This window comes from Thalassophryne amazonica, chromosome 15 (assembly GCF_902500255.1).
Source record: "Thalassophryne amazonica chromosome 15, fThaAma1.1, whole genome shotgun sequence".
Classification (NCBI taxonomy): Eukaryota; Metazoa; Chordata; class Actinopteri; order Batrachoidiformes; family Batrachoididae; genus Thalassophryne; species Thalassophryne amazonica.
In genome coordinates, this window is record NC_047117.1 from 48,528,162 (window position 1) to 48,546,690 (window position 18,529).

The 18,529-nt window shown below is 39.4% G+C and overlaps 1 protein-coding gene across 1 annotated transcript in view; it reads left to right on the forward strand.

Moving 5' to 3' along the window:
* Positions 1–6,073: 6,073 nt before the first annotated feature.
* Positions 6,074–18,529, forward strand: part of pdcd4b (programmed cell death 4b) — a 73,722-nt gene continuing 61,266 nt past the window's right edge. The window contains exons 1-3 of the mRNA XM_034187303.1: positions 6,074–6,161; positions 6,562–6,667; positions 11,765–12,082. Of these exons, the coding sequence (XP_034043194.1) occupies positions 6,625–6,667; positions 11,765–12,082 (361 nt within the window). The 5' untranslated portion in view covers positions 6,074–6,161; positions 6,562–6,624. The remainder of the gene's footprint in view (positions 6,162–6,561; positions 6,668–11,764; positions 12,083–18,529) is intronic.

The window sequence follows — 18,529 nt, forward strand, 5'->3', positions numbered from 1 at the left end:
CTGTACAGTAATGACTGCAGGAGCACTACCCCTGGAATAACATATATCAAATATTCTGATGACACTGTTATCATGGACTCCACTAACACAGATGGACTTTTACAGGCTGAACTGGATACTTTTTCACTGTGGTGCAGAGATAATTGTCTGGATTTAAATGTATCCAAGACCAAGGAAATGGTTGTCCTTTTCCATCATGGACACTCCACCACTCCCACACTTACAGTTAACAATGAAGCAATAGAAAAGGTCCACTCATACAAATATTTAGGTACAATAATTGATAAACTCACATTTCAACTCAATACAGAACAAATCTTCTCAAAATGTCAACGTCTTTTTTCCTTCGTAAACTTCGCAAATTACAGGATCACCACTCAATTCTTGCAGTTTCTTATAAATGCTTCATAGAATCCATCCTCACGTTCAATATCACAGCCTGGTTTGGTTCACTCAGTCTTACCCATCGTAACACTCTCAATAAAGTCATCAAGATCAGTAGCAAAATCATTGGACAGCAGCAGGACTCACTTACCTCCATCTATAACCACAGAGTCGTGAGGAAAGCCACACAGATCTCCACAGACCCCACTCACACTCTGCACCAGCACTACACCTTTTTACCATCAGGTCGTAGGTTCAGGTCCCTGCCTTTTAGGACTAAGAGGGCCACCTCCAGTTTTCTGCCCACCTCGATCCACCTGATGAACAGCAGCTAATGTGACTAGTTTTTTGAGCAGGCTGTGCTTGGCTTTTATTGGTTTGTGTAATTATATTTATTAAGTGTTGATGAAGTGTTGATTTTTATGGAATTTTATTATGCATGAAATGTGTGTTTCTGCTCGTGCTGGCGCTCTGTCTGCAAAGGAAGTTCCTAACGGATAAATAAAGTTATTTTGATTTTGATTTTGATTGATTTGATCATTGTAAATGAACAGCATATAATTTTTTGCACCTGCGTATACGTTTTCCCCTCTCCAATCAACTTTTTAATCAAACTATGCTGTTCTTCTGAACAATGTCTTGAACGTCCCATTTTCCTCAGGCTTTCAAAGAGAAAAGCATGTTCAACAGGTGCTGGCTTCATCCTTAAATAGGGGACACCTGATTCACACCTGTTTGTTCCACAAAATTGACGAACTCACTGACTGAATGCCACACTACTATTATTGTGAACACCCCCTTTTCTACTTTTTTTTTACTAATAGCCCAATTTCATAGCCTTAAGAGTGTGCATATCATGAATGCTTGGTCTTGTTGGATTTGTGAGAATCTACTGAATCTACTGGTACCTTGTTTCCCATGTAACAATAAGAAATATACTCAAAACCTGGATTAATCTTTTTAGTCACATAGCACTACTATTATTCTGAACACTACTGTATTTCCATTGTGGTCCATTTAAAATTCAAATGACAAAATAAAAGTAATAAAATAATAATAATAATAATAATAATAATACAGATATATGATAATAAGAACCTAAACAGTTTACAAATACACTAAGACAGTAAATTAACATTAAAAAATATGTAATTAACAAGAAATAAAATGGTTGAGTTTTTCCTCTAAAAACGGTTGAAGTCTAAAGTTCTAAAAACATTCTGGACTCACACGCCATTCCAACTCATTGTAGAAACTTTGCATAATTTATTGCCACCCTTGAAAAATGTTTTACCTATTTTAGAAACTCTACCCAATCTAGAGCCTGTGGCTCCCCGCGGGCAACATGCTACTTATAATATTAATACTATTAATAACATATGTATGATTTTTTTTTTCATTATATACATCGCAGGACCTCCCAAACTAGAAAAAAAAGTGGCTTTACAGTCTGGAAAATACAGTAAGTGTTTATTTGTTTAGAAGACAAATTGAGTTTGAGCCATTTATAGGCTATTCTTCATCAGTAAGGTAGAAATGTGTTGTTTTTTGTTTTGTTTTGTTTTTTTGAAAGTAGCATTTTTCCACATGGCTCTCCAATTTGATTCAATGGTTATAAATCATTAAATATCAATGGCTAAAAATTAAGCAGTGCTCAGTCATTTTTTAGATTACTTTGTACTTTTAATGAAGTACTTCTTTAACACCAATACTTTTACTTGAGTATTATTTTAGGAGTTTAGCAGTACTTCTTGTTAATTCAGTAACATACTCTGTCTACCGCTGCTGTTAGCTCAGTGACAAGTGATCAAAACTTCATGTTGCACGTTGTGAGTTTTGGATGGTGGAGCTATGACAGTGGCGATAGAGCCAATGGGTTGTTGGTTCCATCCTGATGTGTAGCCAATGTGTGTTATTTTAATAAATGCCAAAATAATTACACTTTTAAATATGAGCAATGTTAAAGTACTGTATTGAAAATGCACTTTTATGTGTTGTAAACCTTGTGAGTGTCACAAAGTTAATACTGCTTAAGAGTTAATATATTTATTAACTCTAGCATTCACGTCAAATAAACACTGAAGAATTTTTTTGTGCAGACAAAGGCCAATCAATATCCATTCATAATGTATAGCCTGCTAACTATCAAACAGATGACAGTGGCAAGACAAAAAAAAGCAATAAATTTTCAGTTCAGAAAATATATTCTTCGTTATCTTCCTTGGTGCCACTCACTATCTACAAGGTCCCAACAACTGTGGAAAAGATGGAGTGAAACATGACTTCATATGTGAAATGGCTCAGGGTCCCACACTGTCTGACTAACATCAGCCTCTATGGCAAAGGGGTCCTCGAACTGCCCATCACGAGCCTCACTGAAGAGTACAAACACTCTAAAGTGAGACTCCAGATGACTTTGAAGGACTCTGTAGAGACCAGACCATCAGCAATGCTGCACCACCCTTAATAGCTGGACCAAAATGGACACTATCTGATGCAGTGCAGCGAGCTATATCAGCCCTGAGGCACAAAGACATCGTGGGGCATGTCCAACTGGGAAAAGGAGGCTTTGGTCTTGCAACAAGTAAACCAACTTGGCACAAGGCCTGCATATCAAAGAGGAGGAAAATGGTGGTGGAGGAGGCTGAAAGCAGGGACAATGGATGAGGTGGGAAGGCCTGGAGAAGAGAAAGCTCACCTGTAGGGAGCTCTGGGAAATGGAGGCAAGCAACATCAGCTTCATCATAAGAGCTACCTATGATTTTCTCCCCTCTCCAACAAACTTCCACCAGTGGTAAGGAGCGAACCCAGCCTGTGCCCTCTGCCCTCTACCTGGAGACACAACCAGGTCCTCAAGAGTATGGCAGAGGAATACCATCAACACATTGCCAATGACAACAACCAATTCCATCATGGCACCAACTTTCATCTGAGAAGTACAGAAAAACTCCAACCATCCCCTACCAAACCATAAGATGGACAGCTAGCCATGGCCCAGGATTGGAAGATGGTAGTTGATATCGGCCAGCAATTAATCTTTCCACCTGAGATTGTAGCCACCAATCTTAGGCCAGACTTGGTACTTTGGTCCCCCTCACTGAAGTCTTTACATCATAGAGCTAACAGTTCCATGGGAGCGTTCAACCGAAGAGGCCACAAGCACAAGAAACTGCACTACACAGAACTGGCAGCAGACGCTCTACAGTGAGGATGGAATGCAAAAGACTATCCGGTTGAAGTGGAATGCAGAGGCTTTGTGGCTTCTTCCACCATCAGGCTGCTGAAACACCTTGGTAGACATGGACAGGCTTTGAAACAGACATTCAGATCACTCTCTAAAGCAGCCGGTGGACATGGGTCAAGCAGAAGGACCCTTGCTGGGCTCAAAAAACAGCAGCAGAACCCACACACTAATCCCTACCCTCCATACCCTAGTTCAAAACAAAGTATACGGTCAGCTCTAGGACTGACTTAGGAAAGGGCCAACGGGAGCTGCCCTGCATGGTCCCGTGGGCTGCACCATTTAAACAACCAGACACATCCTGGTTGAAAACCTGCTTCAAAGCGTTCTTGACCTCAGACTGGGGTGACAGTTCATCTTTTAGCAGGGCAATGACCCTAAGCACATGGCCAAGATGTCCAAGGACTGGCTTCAGGACAACTCTGTGAATGACCTTGAGTGGCCAAGCCAGAGCCCAGACCTGAATCCAACTGAGCATCTCTGGAGAGATCTGAAAATGGCTGTGTGAAAACTAGTTAGTATGTGGTGTGACCACCATTTGCCTCACCCAGTGCAACACATCTCTTTCGCATAGAGTTGATCAGCAGCCAGACGCCATTGAATGTGAGCATTTACCCACTCAAGTCGGTTACTACGACAAACTGCAGTCAGGTCAAGACCCCGATAAGGACAACTAGCATGCAGATGAACTTCCCAGAGATGGTTTGTGACAGCTTCTGCACAAATTTTTTGGTACGGCAAACCGATTGTTGCAGCAGCTCTCAGGGTGGCTGGTCTCAGACCATCTTGGAGTTGAACATGCTGGATGTGGAAGTCCTGGGCTGGTGTGGTTACTTGTGGTCTGCGGTTGTGAGGCCGGTTGGATGTACTGCCAAATTCATTGAAACACCTTTGGAGACGGCTTGTGGTAGAGAAATGAACATTCAGTTTATGGGCAACAGCTCTGGTGGACATTCCTACAGTCAGCATGCCAGTTCCACTCTCCCTCAAAACTTGCGACAGCTGCGGCATTGTGTTGTGTGATAAAACTGAACATTTTAGAGTGGCCTTTAATTGTGGCACACCTGTGCAATAATCATACTATGTAATCAGCATCTTGATATGCCACACCTGTGAGGAGGGATGGATTATCTCTGCACAGGAGAAGTGCTCACTAACAGATTTAGACAGATCTGTGAAAAATATTTGAGAGAAATAGGTCTTTTGTATGTATAGAAAATGTTTTAGATCTTTGAGTTCAGCTCAAGAAAACTGATAGCAAAAACAAAAGTGTTGTTCAGTCTATCATTCTATCTATCTTCAGTGCATCCAGAGCATCAGAAATGTTTCTGTACTCTTCCCTAGATTTGTGCCTTGAGTTAATCCTGTCATGGAGGTCTACAGATAATCCCTTTGACTTCATGGTTGATTTGTACTCTGACATGCACTGACATCAAGGTTGGGTAGGATTACTTTGAAAGAATACATGTGGATTACATGTATGTATGTACATACATTTGGATAACTTGTAATCTGATTACATTTGGATTACATTTCAAAGTAATCCTACGCAACCTTGTGCACTGTCAACTGTGGGACCGTCACCTTATATGTAAAGAGATGTGTGCTTTTCCAAATCATGTCCAATCAACTGAATTTACCCCAGGTGAACTCCAGTTAAACTGTAGGACCATCTCAAGGATGATCAGTGGAAACAGGATGCACCTGGCTGTGAAGGCTGCGAATACTTATATATGTGTGATTTCTTAGAGGTTTTTTATTTTTTATTTTTTTCAGAAATTTGCAAAAAATCAAAAAAATATTTTTTTTTTCACATTGTCATTTTGGAGTATTGTGTGTAGAATTTTGAGGAAAAAAAAATTAATTTCATCCATTTTGGAATAAAGCTGTAACATGACAAAATATGGAAAAGTGAAGCGTTGTGAATACTTTCCGGGTGCACTCTATCTATCTATCTATCTATCTATCTATCTATCTATCTATCTATCTATCTATCTATCTATCTATCTATCTATCTATCTATCTATCTATCAAACAAAAACTCTATTTTCATGTAGAATTGTTTTTAAATCGTAAATTGTTTCCATAATACACAAACCAACAAATAAACAGAGTTAAAATATAAACCAGAAATCGTTTATTGAAATTGTTTTGAAAATCATGCCTTTGATTGTCTAATTATAGACAGTGGGGGGAATGCCTTTTATTCTTGATTTTTGTGATTGTCTAATCTCACATGGCACAGTGGGAGAAAGCCCTAAATCTTTAATTTCTTATGAAGAACTCTTTCAAATGTCTGTTTAAAAGATATTTAATTTAGATATTTGATTATAAACGACAGGGGGCAGCACTACCCGCAGTGACAACAGAAATTGCGAGAAGAAAATCCAGTTACATATTTTCATTGGTTCTTTGTACAACGAACCCACGTCTTTGCAGCCAATCAGTTAAAGGAAATACAGTATTGTGCGTTACTGTTGTTGGGTAGATATTAAAACCATCAGCGTCATTGTGTGTAGCTTCGACGCTGCTGACGGTGAGTGACAAGAGTAATTCACATTAAACTACATATTTCATGTCATCAATAACAACACTGAAACGAGATTGTCGATATGGTTTACAGACGTTCGTGCAGCTGTCGAAGTACGCGGAATGTGATTTTGTTTTTTTCTTGGTGCGTTTAGGCTTTTTGCAGCACGTACACTGGTTCAGGAAAAACAAAACCTGTGCATTGGTATTTTTATTCTGATAGCGGTTGTTTTGATAGCGTTAGAAGCATGTATACAGTCTTTCGACGCTTTTTGGCAGCGTCAGCCATTGTTTGTCAACAGAGTGACTTTGAATGGAGGGGGAGGGGGACGTTCACTGTCGCTACCGTTTGGACGCGTTGTCAAACGTCGATGTGTGAAATTTATCTGTCCCTTTCACTCCCACAGGTTCCCTGTGCTGTATGTTTTGTTTTTTGTTTTTTTCCACAAAGATATATGCTGCTGTAAAACATGGCAACTGACTGCGAGGCCTGGCTGAACGCGAACCCCGTGGGTGAGTGTGAATGTAAACGCTTCGTCAGCTGAATCGGATGTGGGACACGGGGGCTTATTCATGCGGAAGTGGTTTGTTTCGATGTGATGTATTTGGCGATGTTTTGCTCATTTCTTCATTTTTAGTGATCCCCCCCACACACACACACACACACACACTCACACTGTAAATCATCTTGACAACACAGTTGCGTAGCTATTATTTGGACAATGACATGGTTTTTCTAATTTTGCCTCTGGACCCCAGCCCCCAGACTTGAATGCAGTATGTTTGTTTATACAAGTAGTTCCAAGTTTTGCCACCAGAGTGTTGCCCTGCGAATAGTGAAATGTGGACACATGACACGGCCGAATTTAAAAAAAAAAAAAAAAAAAAAAAAATCGAAAAATATTAGAGTTAGGGCATCTTGAATGCAATATGTATGTTTATACAAGTAGTTCCAAGTTTTACCACCAGTCTTGCTGTGTGAATATACGTACCACAGTCTTGCCGTGCGTATAGCCAAATGAGAGTTATGGACACGGCCGCCATGCGAATAGCCACGGCCTTCCCAAAACATGAATTCTACAGGAACAGGAAGAGACAGGGACTGAGGTAAAACAAATGTTTGTATATACTGGGGAAGAACTTATAGTCTCCTAGTCAAGTTAGTGCTAGGGCTATGCTCAATGGCAAGGGGATTGTCACATGATGACTACCAGCCAATCAGATGCATTCTGTCTCTTGCACTTTATGCTGCGTTCTACATCCTATCTAAATGTGTTCCAGTGCATCTACTTGGGAAAAGGACATGAAGCTTTCAGTAATTGTCATTTTATTACTTATTTTAGTGATTAAAAAAAACACAAAAATTACATTTTTGTACATTTTTCCAGATTGAGTGCTATTATTTTGTCACTACACCTTATAACAATGACACAATTGAAAATTTAAACAATGAAAAAAATCCCTTAAATTTTTCAAAAAGGCATTTTTCCAAACTGAGTGCTGTAGTATAACCAGCAGGAGACCATTAATGTGTTCAGTGAATTTGGTGACACCATACCTTATACCAATGAATTTCTTAAATATTTTTCTGGTTTCTCTTTTCATTTTTGCACTTTGTAGACGGTCCCTATGCTTCCATTTCTCAGCCGCCTGCTCGTTCAGATCAGTGTTATCTTTTGAGCTCAGAGGATGGCTCATATGGATAAAAATAAGGTTGTAGCTCAATGTGTACCTTCCTGAGGTTATAAACTCGTGCTGTTTGTTTTTCTACAAGATTTCTCTTAAGCTTTCTTGAGCCGTTAACTTTGAATCTGTGAATAGTTTTCTAACTTTACCGGAGTCTCCAGTGGAGGTTTCTGTTCTCCCTTAGTTTGACACCTGTGTTACTGTTTGACAGGTGGACTGTCCCAGTCAAACTCCACATCTGTCACTGTCCCCAGCGCAGATCACGCACAGCAGGCCCGGGCGCTTGACACCAGAAGCGAGAGCCCGCTCGGGACTCACCTCACTGCCTCACCAACTGTAGTGACCCCACCCAAAAAAAAAACAAAGTTTTTGTGGCGATAGGATTTGCAGTCAAAATTTCCTGAAATAATTGATCCGTAAACTGAAATTTGAAACTACTTTGACCGAAAAAAAAAAAGTATGTATCATGAATGCTATTCACGTTTTGCGAGACCCACGTCCACATTTCGGGAGATATTTTTTAGTATTAACATATTGCAATTAACGGTTTGCAGAATTCATGATTTGCATTTTAGGGGTTGATGCCGGTGCTCATCTCAAGATTTTGTAGTGTGAAGTGGATGAGCATCAATGGCTCGCCCTGAATGGGATGCTCATTTGATGCAGGTTACTTCCCCAGCCAAGACAAATACTCATTTAAAGTTTGTGGATTGGGACAATGAAGATGAAATGTCCAGTAACACAGATGAGTAGCATAAGTGGGAATAGAAGGTAGATTTTGGATCATATCATATTGGACAAGCCAAGTTGTAATCCACTTAGCTGTTTTCTCTAGGATCATGATATCCCTAAAGTCAACACTACAAGCCCATCTTGTTTCATATCAAATCCATTGTGGTGGTGCGCAAAAGGGAAATGATTATGTAGCCAACTGGTAATCTGACAAACTGCAGTATTCATGTAAGGACTGAAACTTTACAACAAGTCTGGTCAACTTTCCATTTGTGGACAATTTTCTGTGTGACACATATGATTTCAGGTGCACTATTTGAATTACTTAGATTTTTTTTTTAAACATCAATCTCATTTAATGAGGTCTTCAATTTGACAGATGTTTACAGATCCAGAAAATAAGGGCTTCACGTCCAGGGACCCTACTAATCTCAATTTGCACAACTTCTTCAGCAATATGTCAAATTTCTTTACATATATGACAAAATGAGCAATGCAACTAATGCAACAAAACAAATCTTTTACTTTTAACGCACTCCTTAACCCACTTTCATGGTCAAAGTCTAAAATGGAAAAGGTCATATACACATTCGTGTCTTGTTATTGAGACTTTTTGCATTTTATTGTTGAACCTCAACATCCTGGATTCTTAGAAATATTCCAAAATATTGCAGAGAGAGGCTTTTTAAAATTAAATTGGTGAATGCCTCCTCTCCTGCAGTGTTACTTGCAGGTTTTGTATCATGCACTTTGCACATTCCCCCTAAGAGGATGATCCAGAATGCAGCAGCATGTCTCGGGTCAACCAAAAGCTTACACTGCATTACTATTTATTTCACTCCACAGGCTTCCAGTAACTTGCTGCTGCTTACCTACAAGGCAGTAATTGGTACTAAATGTGCCCCTACTACCTGAAAAAATTCAAGTCCCTTTTAAAAACTGTCTCTAAACTCTTCAGGCTCTGGTCTAAAGCCAGAAATTCAATGCATAATTCTATGATGCTATTGTGCCTTGTCAACATAACACAGTATGGCATGAATAAAAGTAAGTCCCTTTAGCTGCTCCCTTGTTTTCATTTAGGGTCGCTACAACAGATGAGATGTGGATTTGCATGTTGAATTGGCACAAGTTTTACGCTGGATGCTCTCCTGACACGACTCCACATTACATGGAGAAACGGGCTGGGGTGGAATTTTAACCGGGAATGCCAAAATATATTTAAGAGGAAACGCAGAGCACAACACACACATTACAGCGTGCACCTCTGCAGCAGCTGTGCTCCGGCACAGGTAAGTGCATCATTATGTTTTTACTTTTGGTTGCTTCAGTTTTCCAAATATATGTACACACCTGTGCAGCCCTGTATGTATGCCGCTGCTTGTAATAACAGCTGTGTGTCACCTTGCAATGCATATTATGGTGTAATATGGGAAATACAGCACCAGTCGCATTGCAGACACTTTGAACATGCTTGAAATATTGCATTCTGGCCTTATGTCAAGAAGCTGCACCTTTATGATGTAGTTGCTCTGTGCACCTTGCAATAGGACTTGTGTTCCTGTGCAATTAAATGTCAAACATGCATTCATGTCCCTCTGCAATCACTAGGTGGACCATGACCTGGCAAATATTGTACCATGTCCTGCAATTAAATGCTGACAATGCAACTGTTTCATGAGCACCTGTACATGCAACACACTTCGGTGTGTGTGCTCAGTGCTGCATATTCATACAGAAAGCTTCATGTCTAGCTGCTGCTTCCTTTAGAAACAAAAAAATTTAGTTGATTAGATTTCAAGTGGTCATGCAGTCTGACCGATTAAAAACAAGATGTCAAAAATTCAGCTTTTGCTGTCCTTTCTAACACAGGCAAATTAAAACTATGCTGTTATGTCATTTTGTTTTGTGTAAAAAAAAAAAAAAACAAACAAACAAAAAAACACATTGTGCATGACAGTGAAATAGAAAACTCTGCTTTTGTAGAATTGGTCAACCAAAAATAACTTAACGGGTCAGTCACAATCAAGGTGTCTTAAGGTGTGTCACCTTAAGACAAAAATCAAAGTATTTTTCTTTGAATTGAGACACATTATGAAGACCAATGTCTAGTGCAATATAATCCAAAATTGTATTCATGTATCTCTAGCCAATTTTTTTTGGTGACAATATTAAGCCGAAGAGGCAAAGTCACATTTTGACCATCACAGACTCTACAATAGAAAGGATATCCTTAATACAAGAGTCATTTATTTTACTATTTACTTAAAAAAATTGGTATATGTTTTGGTTATAAAGCTTAACAAACTGTATTCTTCAATATAGATAGAGCACTTTATCATGGATACTCATAGAATCATCCATGTACTATTTTAAAACTATATGTCACTGACTCTACACACTTAGAGTCCGTGACACGGTGCTACCTATAGCCTTCATCATAACAGGTATAGGACTTAATTATTTATTCCATTCAACTTATATCCTCTAATTATCCTAACATAGGACAATAAAACTACCTAAGTTACATTTATCATGCTATTATTTTTAAATATGTCACGGACTCTACAGGATTTTCTGAACATCTGAGACCATGCAGTGCGATCATCACCAAAAACAAAATATTGCTCTGGCCACATTAAATCTTTTTGTTTATTTTTTTAGACACCCATTGTGACTTCAAATAACATTATTTAAAGACCAAAGGATGACTTTTTATTGTTTTCATTCAGCATTTCCATTCAGTATTGTCTTGAAAATGAAATTTTACAACAGTGTAACTCATTTCTGTAAAACTATGTAGCTGTCTCTCGGGACACCTGAAATTGATGAAATTTTCTGAAAATAGAAAACAGATATTTGTTTATATCATAGAAAAACATTTACATAAAAGACTACCACACCTTTATTGTTGTACAATAAAACATGCTGCATCAATTTTAAAGTGACACAGAATAACGCCTAATTTCATTTAAAAATGCACCACGTTTCTGGTCATAACTTGTTAAATGTTAGGATTAATCAAACCATTTTTTCGGTAACATGAAGTTTTTTTTCATATGCAGATGCTGAAAGCAAAGGTACATCTTCATGACATATGATTTAGTGTTTCTGATATGATAACATCTGTATTTTGTATCTATAGCCTTGATTGTGACCGACCCGTAACCATTTCTGTTTCCTGTCATCTAACAGAGGCTGACGACTTGAGCGATTCCTTTGCATCTTGTGAAGAAGACAATGGAGGAGTGATGGTGTCCAACAAGAACCTCAACAAAGAGATCAATGGCAATTGGCTCTCTGTTTCCAGCAACACAGTCCATGAGGCACGTCTCAAGGCAAAAGCCAAGCGGAGGCTGAGAAAGAACTCCTCCAGGGATTCTGGCAGGGGGGACTCCCTCAGTGACAACGGGGAAGTTGTCAGGGGTTCCTCAGCAGCACCCACAAGCCCAAAGAGCAAGCTGCTGGACAGAAAGTCCCGACTTGGCAAGGGCAGAGGCCTGCCAAAGAAAGGTACACACACTGATTAAGTTGTTTTGGAGGCTGGAGTTTTTGTCCTGTACCTGTCAGTGTTCCCAAGCGGAAGGACACTCAGGATTGTAATAAAAAGGGAAAATTATAACAAGACCAGCACATGTAGTTGGCACAGTAAAATATCTCACAGATGACCCAAAGTACTTAGCCTGCTAGGCAATTCTTAAGGGAAAAAAGAAAGTCCTGTTCAGTATGCAGGAATCCAGAATCCAAAATGACATGCAGCTCGTAATCAGAATTCAGTCATTAGTCTGCACACAAAAGAGCACAGGATTGAACACACATCAGTACAAAAACAATGACTAGTCAAAAATCAGTAAGGTCAGAGAAACACAAGAAGCCTAAGTGCAAGTGACAGTAAGATTAACAGTCAAATGACTTATCTGGCGGAAAGTGAAAGGAAGAATGCGCTTTTAACCTCTGCTACATAATTAAGGGAATGAGTGACGGCTGGTCAATGACCACAGGTGCAAATGATGAACAGAAACTGAAAATAACCACAGACCATGAAGGCAGCACCAGAGCCCAAGGGAAGTGCACACCAAAGGAAACAAACCCCAGTGAACACAATAACCCGGGGGTGGAAAACAAGTGAGGAAAACTACAAGGAAGTGAGAGGTGGTGCGTGTACGCAGGGGTGTGTGTATGTGTGTGTATACATTAGGGATGTGGATATTAATCGCTACGAATCTGTATCTAGATACAAAGGTGCGCGATGCGAGTATCGATTCATTCAGTGTGCTTCAATTCAGTTGACCGGTGAAATCGTGATGTACCGCTGCGTGCTTGCATCAATTTTATTTATTTGTTTATTTTCCCCCTGAGGCACATTGAATGCACCATCATTGCTTTGACGGAGGCCCAAAAGCAGATTTCTACTGCAAAAAATGGAGGCCTGCGACAACACCGCAAGCAGTTGTAGGAGATTTATGACGCACCTAAAGCATTTAAATCAGGTGTTTGGAGATATTTTGGCTTCAAAAAAAAGATGGGAAACTTGACAAGACGCAGGTCATTTGGAAAGAATGCCGTGGCTGCTGCTGCACCTCTTAACTCAGCAAAACTGGTACAAAAGTATCTCAGATTACTTTTGCCAAGGCAAGTACTTTGTCAATGAGTGACTCACTTTAAGTCACTCATTGAGAGTGCCGTTGTTTTACTGTTTAAGTTCTGACTTTGTGATGAAGCAGGTTCCACATGAGGGAACTGATTCCTGTTCCATGGTGTTGAATCTGGTAAACTTGCTGCTTATGTAAAACAAATCCTCTGCTCCAAGTAGAATCAGAAGAAGAAGAAAATCGTAGTACCATGCTGAATTGCAGCTTCTTATTTTCTGTTGAAATTTTTGGTATAATTTCTTTGCATCATGTTGGACAGACTTTGGCGTCAGTCCACACCAACATCTCAGCTTTTGCTCATGCTTTAACTTCATGTTTGCCATATTATTTTTCTTCTTCTGTGTTTGTATACAGTGCACAAGCTGTGTGTGTATGTGTGTGTACACAGTGAGGAAAATAAGTATTTGAACACCCTGCGGTTAAAATCTGGAAATCACAATGTATGATTTTTTTAATAATTTATTTGTATGTTACTGCTGCAAATAAGTATTTGACCACCTACCAACTAGCAAGAATTCTGGCTCTCACAGACCTGTTAATTTTTCTTTAAGAAGCCCTCTTATTCTGCACTCTTTACCTGTATTAATTGCACCTGTTTGAACTTGTTACCTGTATAAAAGACACCTGTTCACACACTCAGTCAATCACACTCCAACCTGTCCACCATAGCCAAGACCAAAGAGCTGTCTAAGGACACCAGGGACAAAACTAGACCTACACAAGGCTGGGATGGACTACAGGATAACAGGCAAGCAGCTTGGTAGAAGACAACAACTGTTATGATTATTTATTAGAAAGTGAAAGAAACACAAGATGACTGTCAATCTCCCTCGGTCTGGGATTCCATGCAAGATCTCACTTTGTGGGGTAAGGATGATTCTGAGAAAGCTCAGAACTACACAGGAAGACCTGGTCAATGATCTGAAGAGAGCTGGGACCACAGTCACAATGATTACATTAGTAACACATGATGCTGTCATAGTTTAAAATCCTGCAGGGCAGCGAGGTCCCCCTGCTCAAACCAGCACATGTCCAGGCCCGTTTGAAGTTCACTAGTGACCATCTGGATGATCCAGAGGAGGCATAGGAGAAGGTCATGTGGTCAGATGAGACCAAAATGGAGCTTTTTGGAATCAGCTCCACTTACCATGTTTAGAGGATGAGAACAACCCCAAGAAAACCATCCCAACCGTGAAGCATGGGGGTGGAAACATCATACTCTGGGGTGCTCTTCCCTCAGTGAGAGCATTGAAGATGGGTCATGGCTGGGCCTTCCAGCATGACAATGACCCCAAACACACAGCCAGGACAACTAAGGAAGGGCTCCGTAAGAAGCATTTCAAGGTCCTGGAGTGGCCTGGCCAGTCTCCAGACCTGAACTCGATAGAAAAGAGCTAAAACTCCAAACCTGAAAGATCTAGAGAAGATCTGTATGAAGAAGTGGACCAAAATCCCTGCTGCAGTGCGTCTAACCTCTGTAATTGCAGACAGAGGCTACTGTACCAAATATTAACATTGATTTTCACAGGTGTTCAAATACTTACTTGTAGCAGTAACATACAAATAAATTATTAAAAACCATACATTGTGATTTCCGGATTTTTTTTTTAAAAATTATGTCTCTCACAGTGGACATGCACCTAAGATGAAAATTTCAGACCCCTCCATGATTTCTAAGTGGGAGAACACTACAGGGTTTTCAGTGGATTTGTGTGTATGCAGATATTTCTTGAAAGGATGCCATGTTTGGAAACAACTAAGAAAATGATCTTACAGGGTGGGTGCAGTCATTGCAGAGTTCAGCGCATTGGCAGACACTAAAGGTTTTCCTAAAACCATGTAAACATTGTCAGTGTGTTGTAGGTGAATTTGAAACATTTCATGACCAAAATAAATCCAGTAACATATATTGAAGCACTTAACAATCGACATAATGACGACCAAGAACCTCCTAATGGCAGCTTTCCGGCATGGTGCTTCATGTTTTCTTTCACTAAGGTGGTGGTGGTGGTGGGGGGGGTCACAAGTGAAGTACCCACTGTGGATGAGATATCTGTTAGTACTTGATTGTTTGCACACCTGAATGAGCTAATCGGCTTGTTGCAGAGCAGGGAGAGATGGAAAATGTGTAGCTGAATGGTGCTTGAGGAGCGGTTTGAGCGGTTTATGCAGACGCACTTTCACTGTGTAACGAAGCTGTGCCCTGTGTGTGCAGAGTGTACACTTACATTACATAGCTTACCATGAAGCTGAAGTTCACAGCTAATTACATATATGATCTACAAACATGAGCAGTGTGTATAGCTGTAATTCTTTGTTTGTATTATTATTTAGGTAACTAATGTATAAGAAAGAACTATGCTAATCTTCACTGGTTTTGTGGGTCTCACTGTAATTTTTCAGCTTTCACTCACTCTGTAAAGGCAGCTTTTAGTGATTAACATTTGTCTACTCCTACATCTCTGAAGGAGTCGCTGTGTGTCTCTGCGTTGGCATTTAAACATGTACAGCTTCTCTTCAGTTTGTTTCTGTGGTTGCATAACAGAACAGTTGTGCCAGTGGAATTCTGCTGTTGTTTCTGTTTTGTATTCCTTTAAATAAAAGTCTTTATAGTTTGAAATGCAAAACAAAATGCATGCAAGCAATGTTTTCTGCACTGGATTTTGTGGCTTGACTTTATTTTGTAGCTCCAGTATGCACTGTAATGGGGGAACTGGGTACTTTGGAATTTGAGGTTTCAAAGGACCATAAGATTTTTTTTTTTTTTTTTGTCATTATTGTTCAACATATAGAGTTGATGTAACTGTTGCTTCCAACCACTTTTTCAGATCATATAACTAGTTTAAAAATGGATTTCTTTCATTGGTGCAATGGAGTTCAGGCAATTCTGGAACATTATTAATGTGATCTTGCTAGTATTTGAAAGACATGTGATGGTTAATCCATTTTACAGCATGAGCCCAGCTCCAGTTTTTTTGCAGTGTTGCACATTTGCCTCTATTTTCTTTGCTTTCACACTGCTACACTTATAAGCAGGCAAAAAAATGTAACGAAAAAAGCCACATGTGAGCACAGGTCAGGTCTAGAAGCATTCACTGGTGCAGTGCATCAACACATCCACCGCACTATGGAGCCGTATTGGATGGCAAAGACCCAGACAGACGAGCAGTCCATCCCCACCTTTCAACAGGAGCTATCTATTAGCTGCAGCCTTGTGAAATGTGGCTGATGGGGGTGGTCCCCTGGGCCTTTAACACTTACTGGGGTCCTCAACACTGAGGCACCTGTGTGCTGTATCACATACAGAGAGATATGCCACAGGGCCAAATTGTTGTCGCTGACATTCCCTCACAGCACAAGTGACACTCCTTGCATTCCATTTTATTCTGCCACAGAAGCCATTTCTTTGACACAGTCATTCCAGCAGTCATTGCATTAAGTCACTGGTTAGCATCCAAGTCTCACAACTATAAAGTAAGACTGGAAGCAGCAAAAACTCCTCCTGTGTTTTTTTTTTTTTTTTTTTTTTTTTTTTTAAGAATTCAGTTCTCCTCCCAATAACAATATGCATACAGGCTAGTGGACCTCTGAAATTAAGATGTTGTCAGCTGTAATGTCTAACCAGGCTTCCCGCGGGGTCTAAAAAAGTCTTAAAAAGTCTTAAATTCAGAAACTAAAATTTTAGGCCTTTAAATGTCTTAAAAACACCCACATTTTCACCGCAGGTCTAAAATTTAATTTACTCAAGTCTTAAAAAATTACATTCGAATTACATACAAATTACAAAATGAAACGCTTTACAACGCGTCGTGACGTCAGATGCGTCGCTTCGGAAGCGGCAAGGGGGCGGAGATTGCGGCCACATCACACTCTGGCTGTTTCACAACCTGAAAAAGTTCAGCGATCGCTTTCTTGAATTTACGTCGCCTGAACCACAAAAAGCTTTAAAAAACAGCAGTAGAACGATTCTCCCATCACCCTACTGGGAGAAGCTTTTTTTTTCAGCTACTTTTCAGAGGGACGTCGACCGAGGGAGGACTGACGACTTGGTGGGATATTGATTGAACTGCGACAGCGGGCCGACCCACACGGAGAAGCCGGCCTTAAGGCATCATTCCTGGGCAGACCGAGGCAGGCAGCCGGCGGGATGGAGCAGACCCCCTCAGTCCGAAATCTCCCACTTTTTGGTTATAGGCGAAGTCCCAGTTTTCCCAATGGAGTTTACTTCTGCAGCTTTATCGAGGTGAGAATAATGTAAAAATAAAACGTGACGTTTACTGAACTGCTGTAAAGGTTTAATGATCGGCTAACGTTAGCATAGCCTTTTAGCACAGTTGATCTGAGTGTATGCTTTAATTTCTAAATGGTTCAGTCTTTTTTATTTTTACCAAATAAAGCTACAGTTTTTTTCAGACACCACAAAAGCTCAACTTTAAATAACTTATTTTTTCGGGTGTTTTTTCTGTCGTTTTTTCTCGTTTTTTCCCGTTTTTATATATAAACTGTTTAGTGTTTCTTTATATTTAAAAGAATATTTTTATTTGTCCCAATCAGGAACATTTGCTGTGCAGACAACCAAACTTCCATTGATGAGCTGAACACCACCAAGTCCAGTAGAAAGAAAACATCTCTGCTTTTCAGCAACACCACCAGAGGTCAAAGCTGCAGAAGAGACCTTCATCTGGTCCAGAGAATTCAGCAGAACATTACCTGCTTCTAAATAAAAGGCTCTTTGAACAGGAACTATTTCATTATTTTTTAAAAAGCTGTTTCAGTTTATATTTTAACAATAAATGAACGGATCATTAAAAATGTCCACAAATCAAAGTCAAAAGACATTTGCACAAATAGAAGCTCTCCCCTTATTGTGCTCAAATTCATATTTTAGAAATGACTCTGTCCTGATAACAACATTAAAGGCAATTACATATTTTGACAAAATTACAAGTTGAAATGACTATATATATATATATATAAAAAAAAATTAATCATGAGGTTTATGTCACAGAAATCCTACTTTACAATCACACTGCAGTCATTGTTAAATTATTTCCTGTTGTATTTATAATAAACATTTGTATTTATTTAGTGTCTTTTTCTGGTTGAAATGAGATATAAATAATCTACCAGACTTTAAAAAATGTACAAGTTTCCATGTTATTTTATTTGTCTAAAAATAAATGTCCAAGGTTCCTTATGTTAAACAAGAAATTATCTAATCTGAAATAGGTGGTTTTAGTTTACAGATGAAAGGTTTCTAAATAACCTTTTATTGATTTATTTAGCTATTTTAATTACAAGTGTTCTA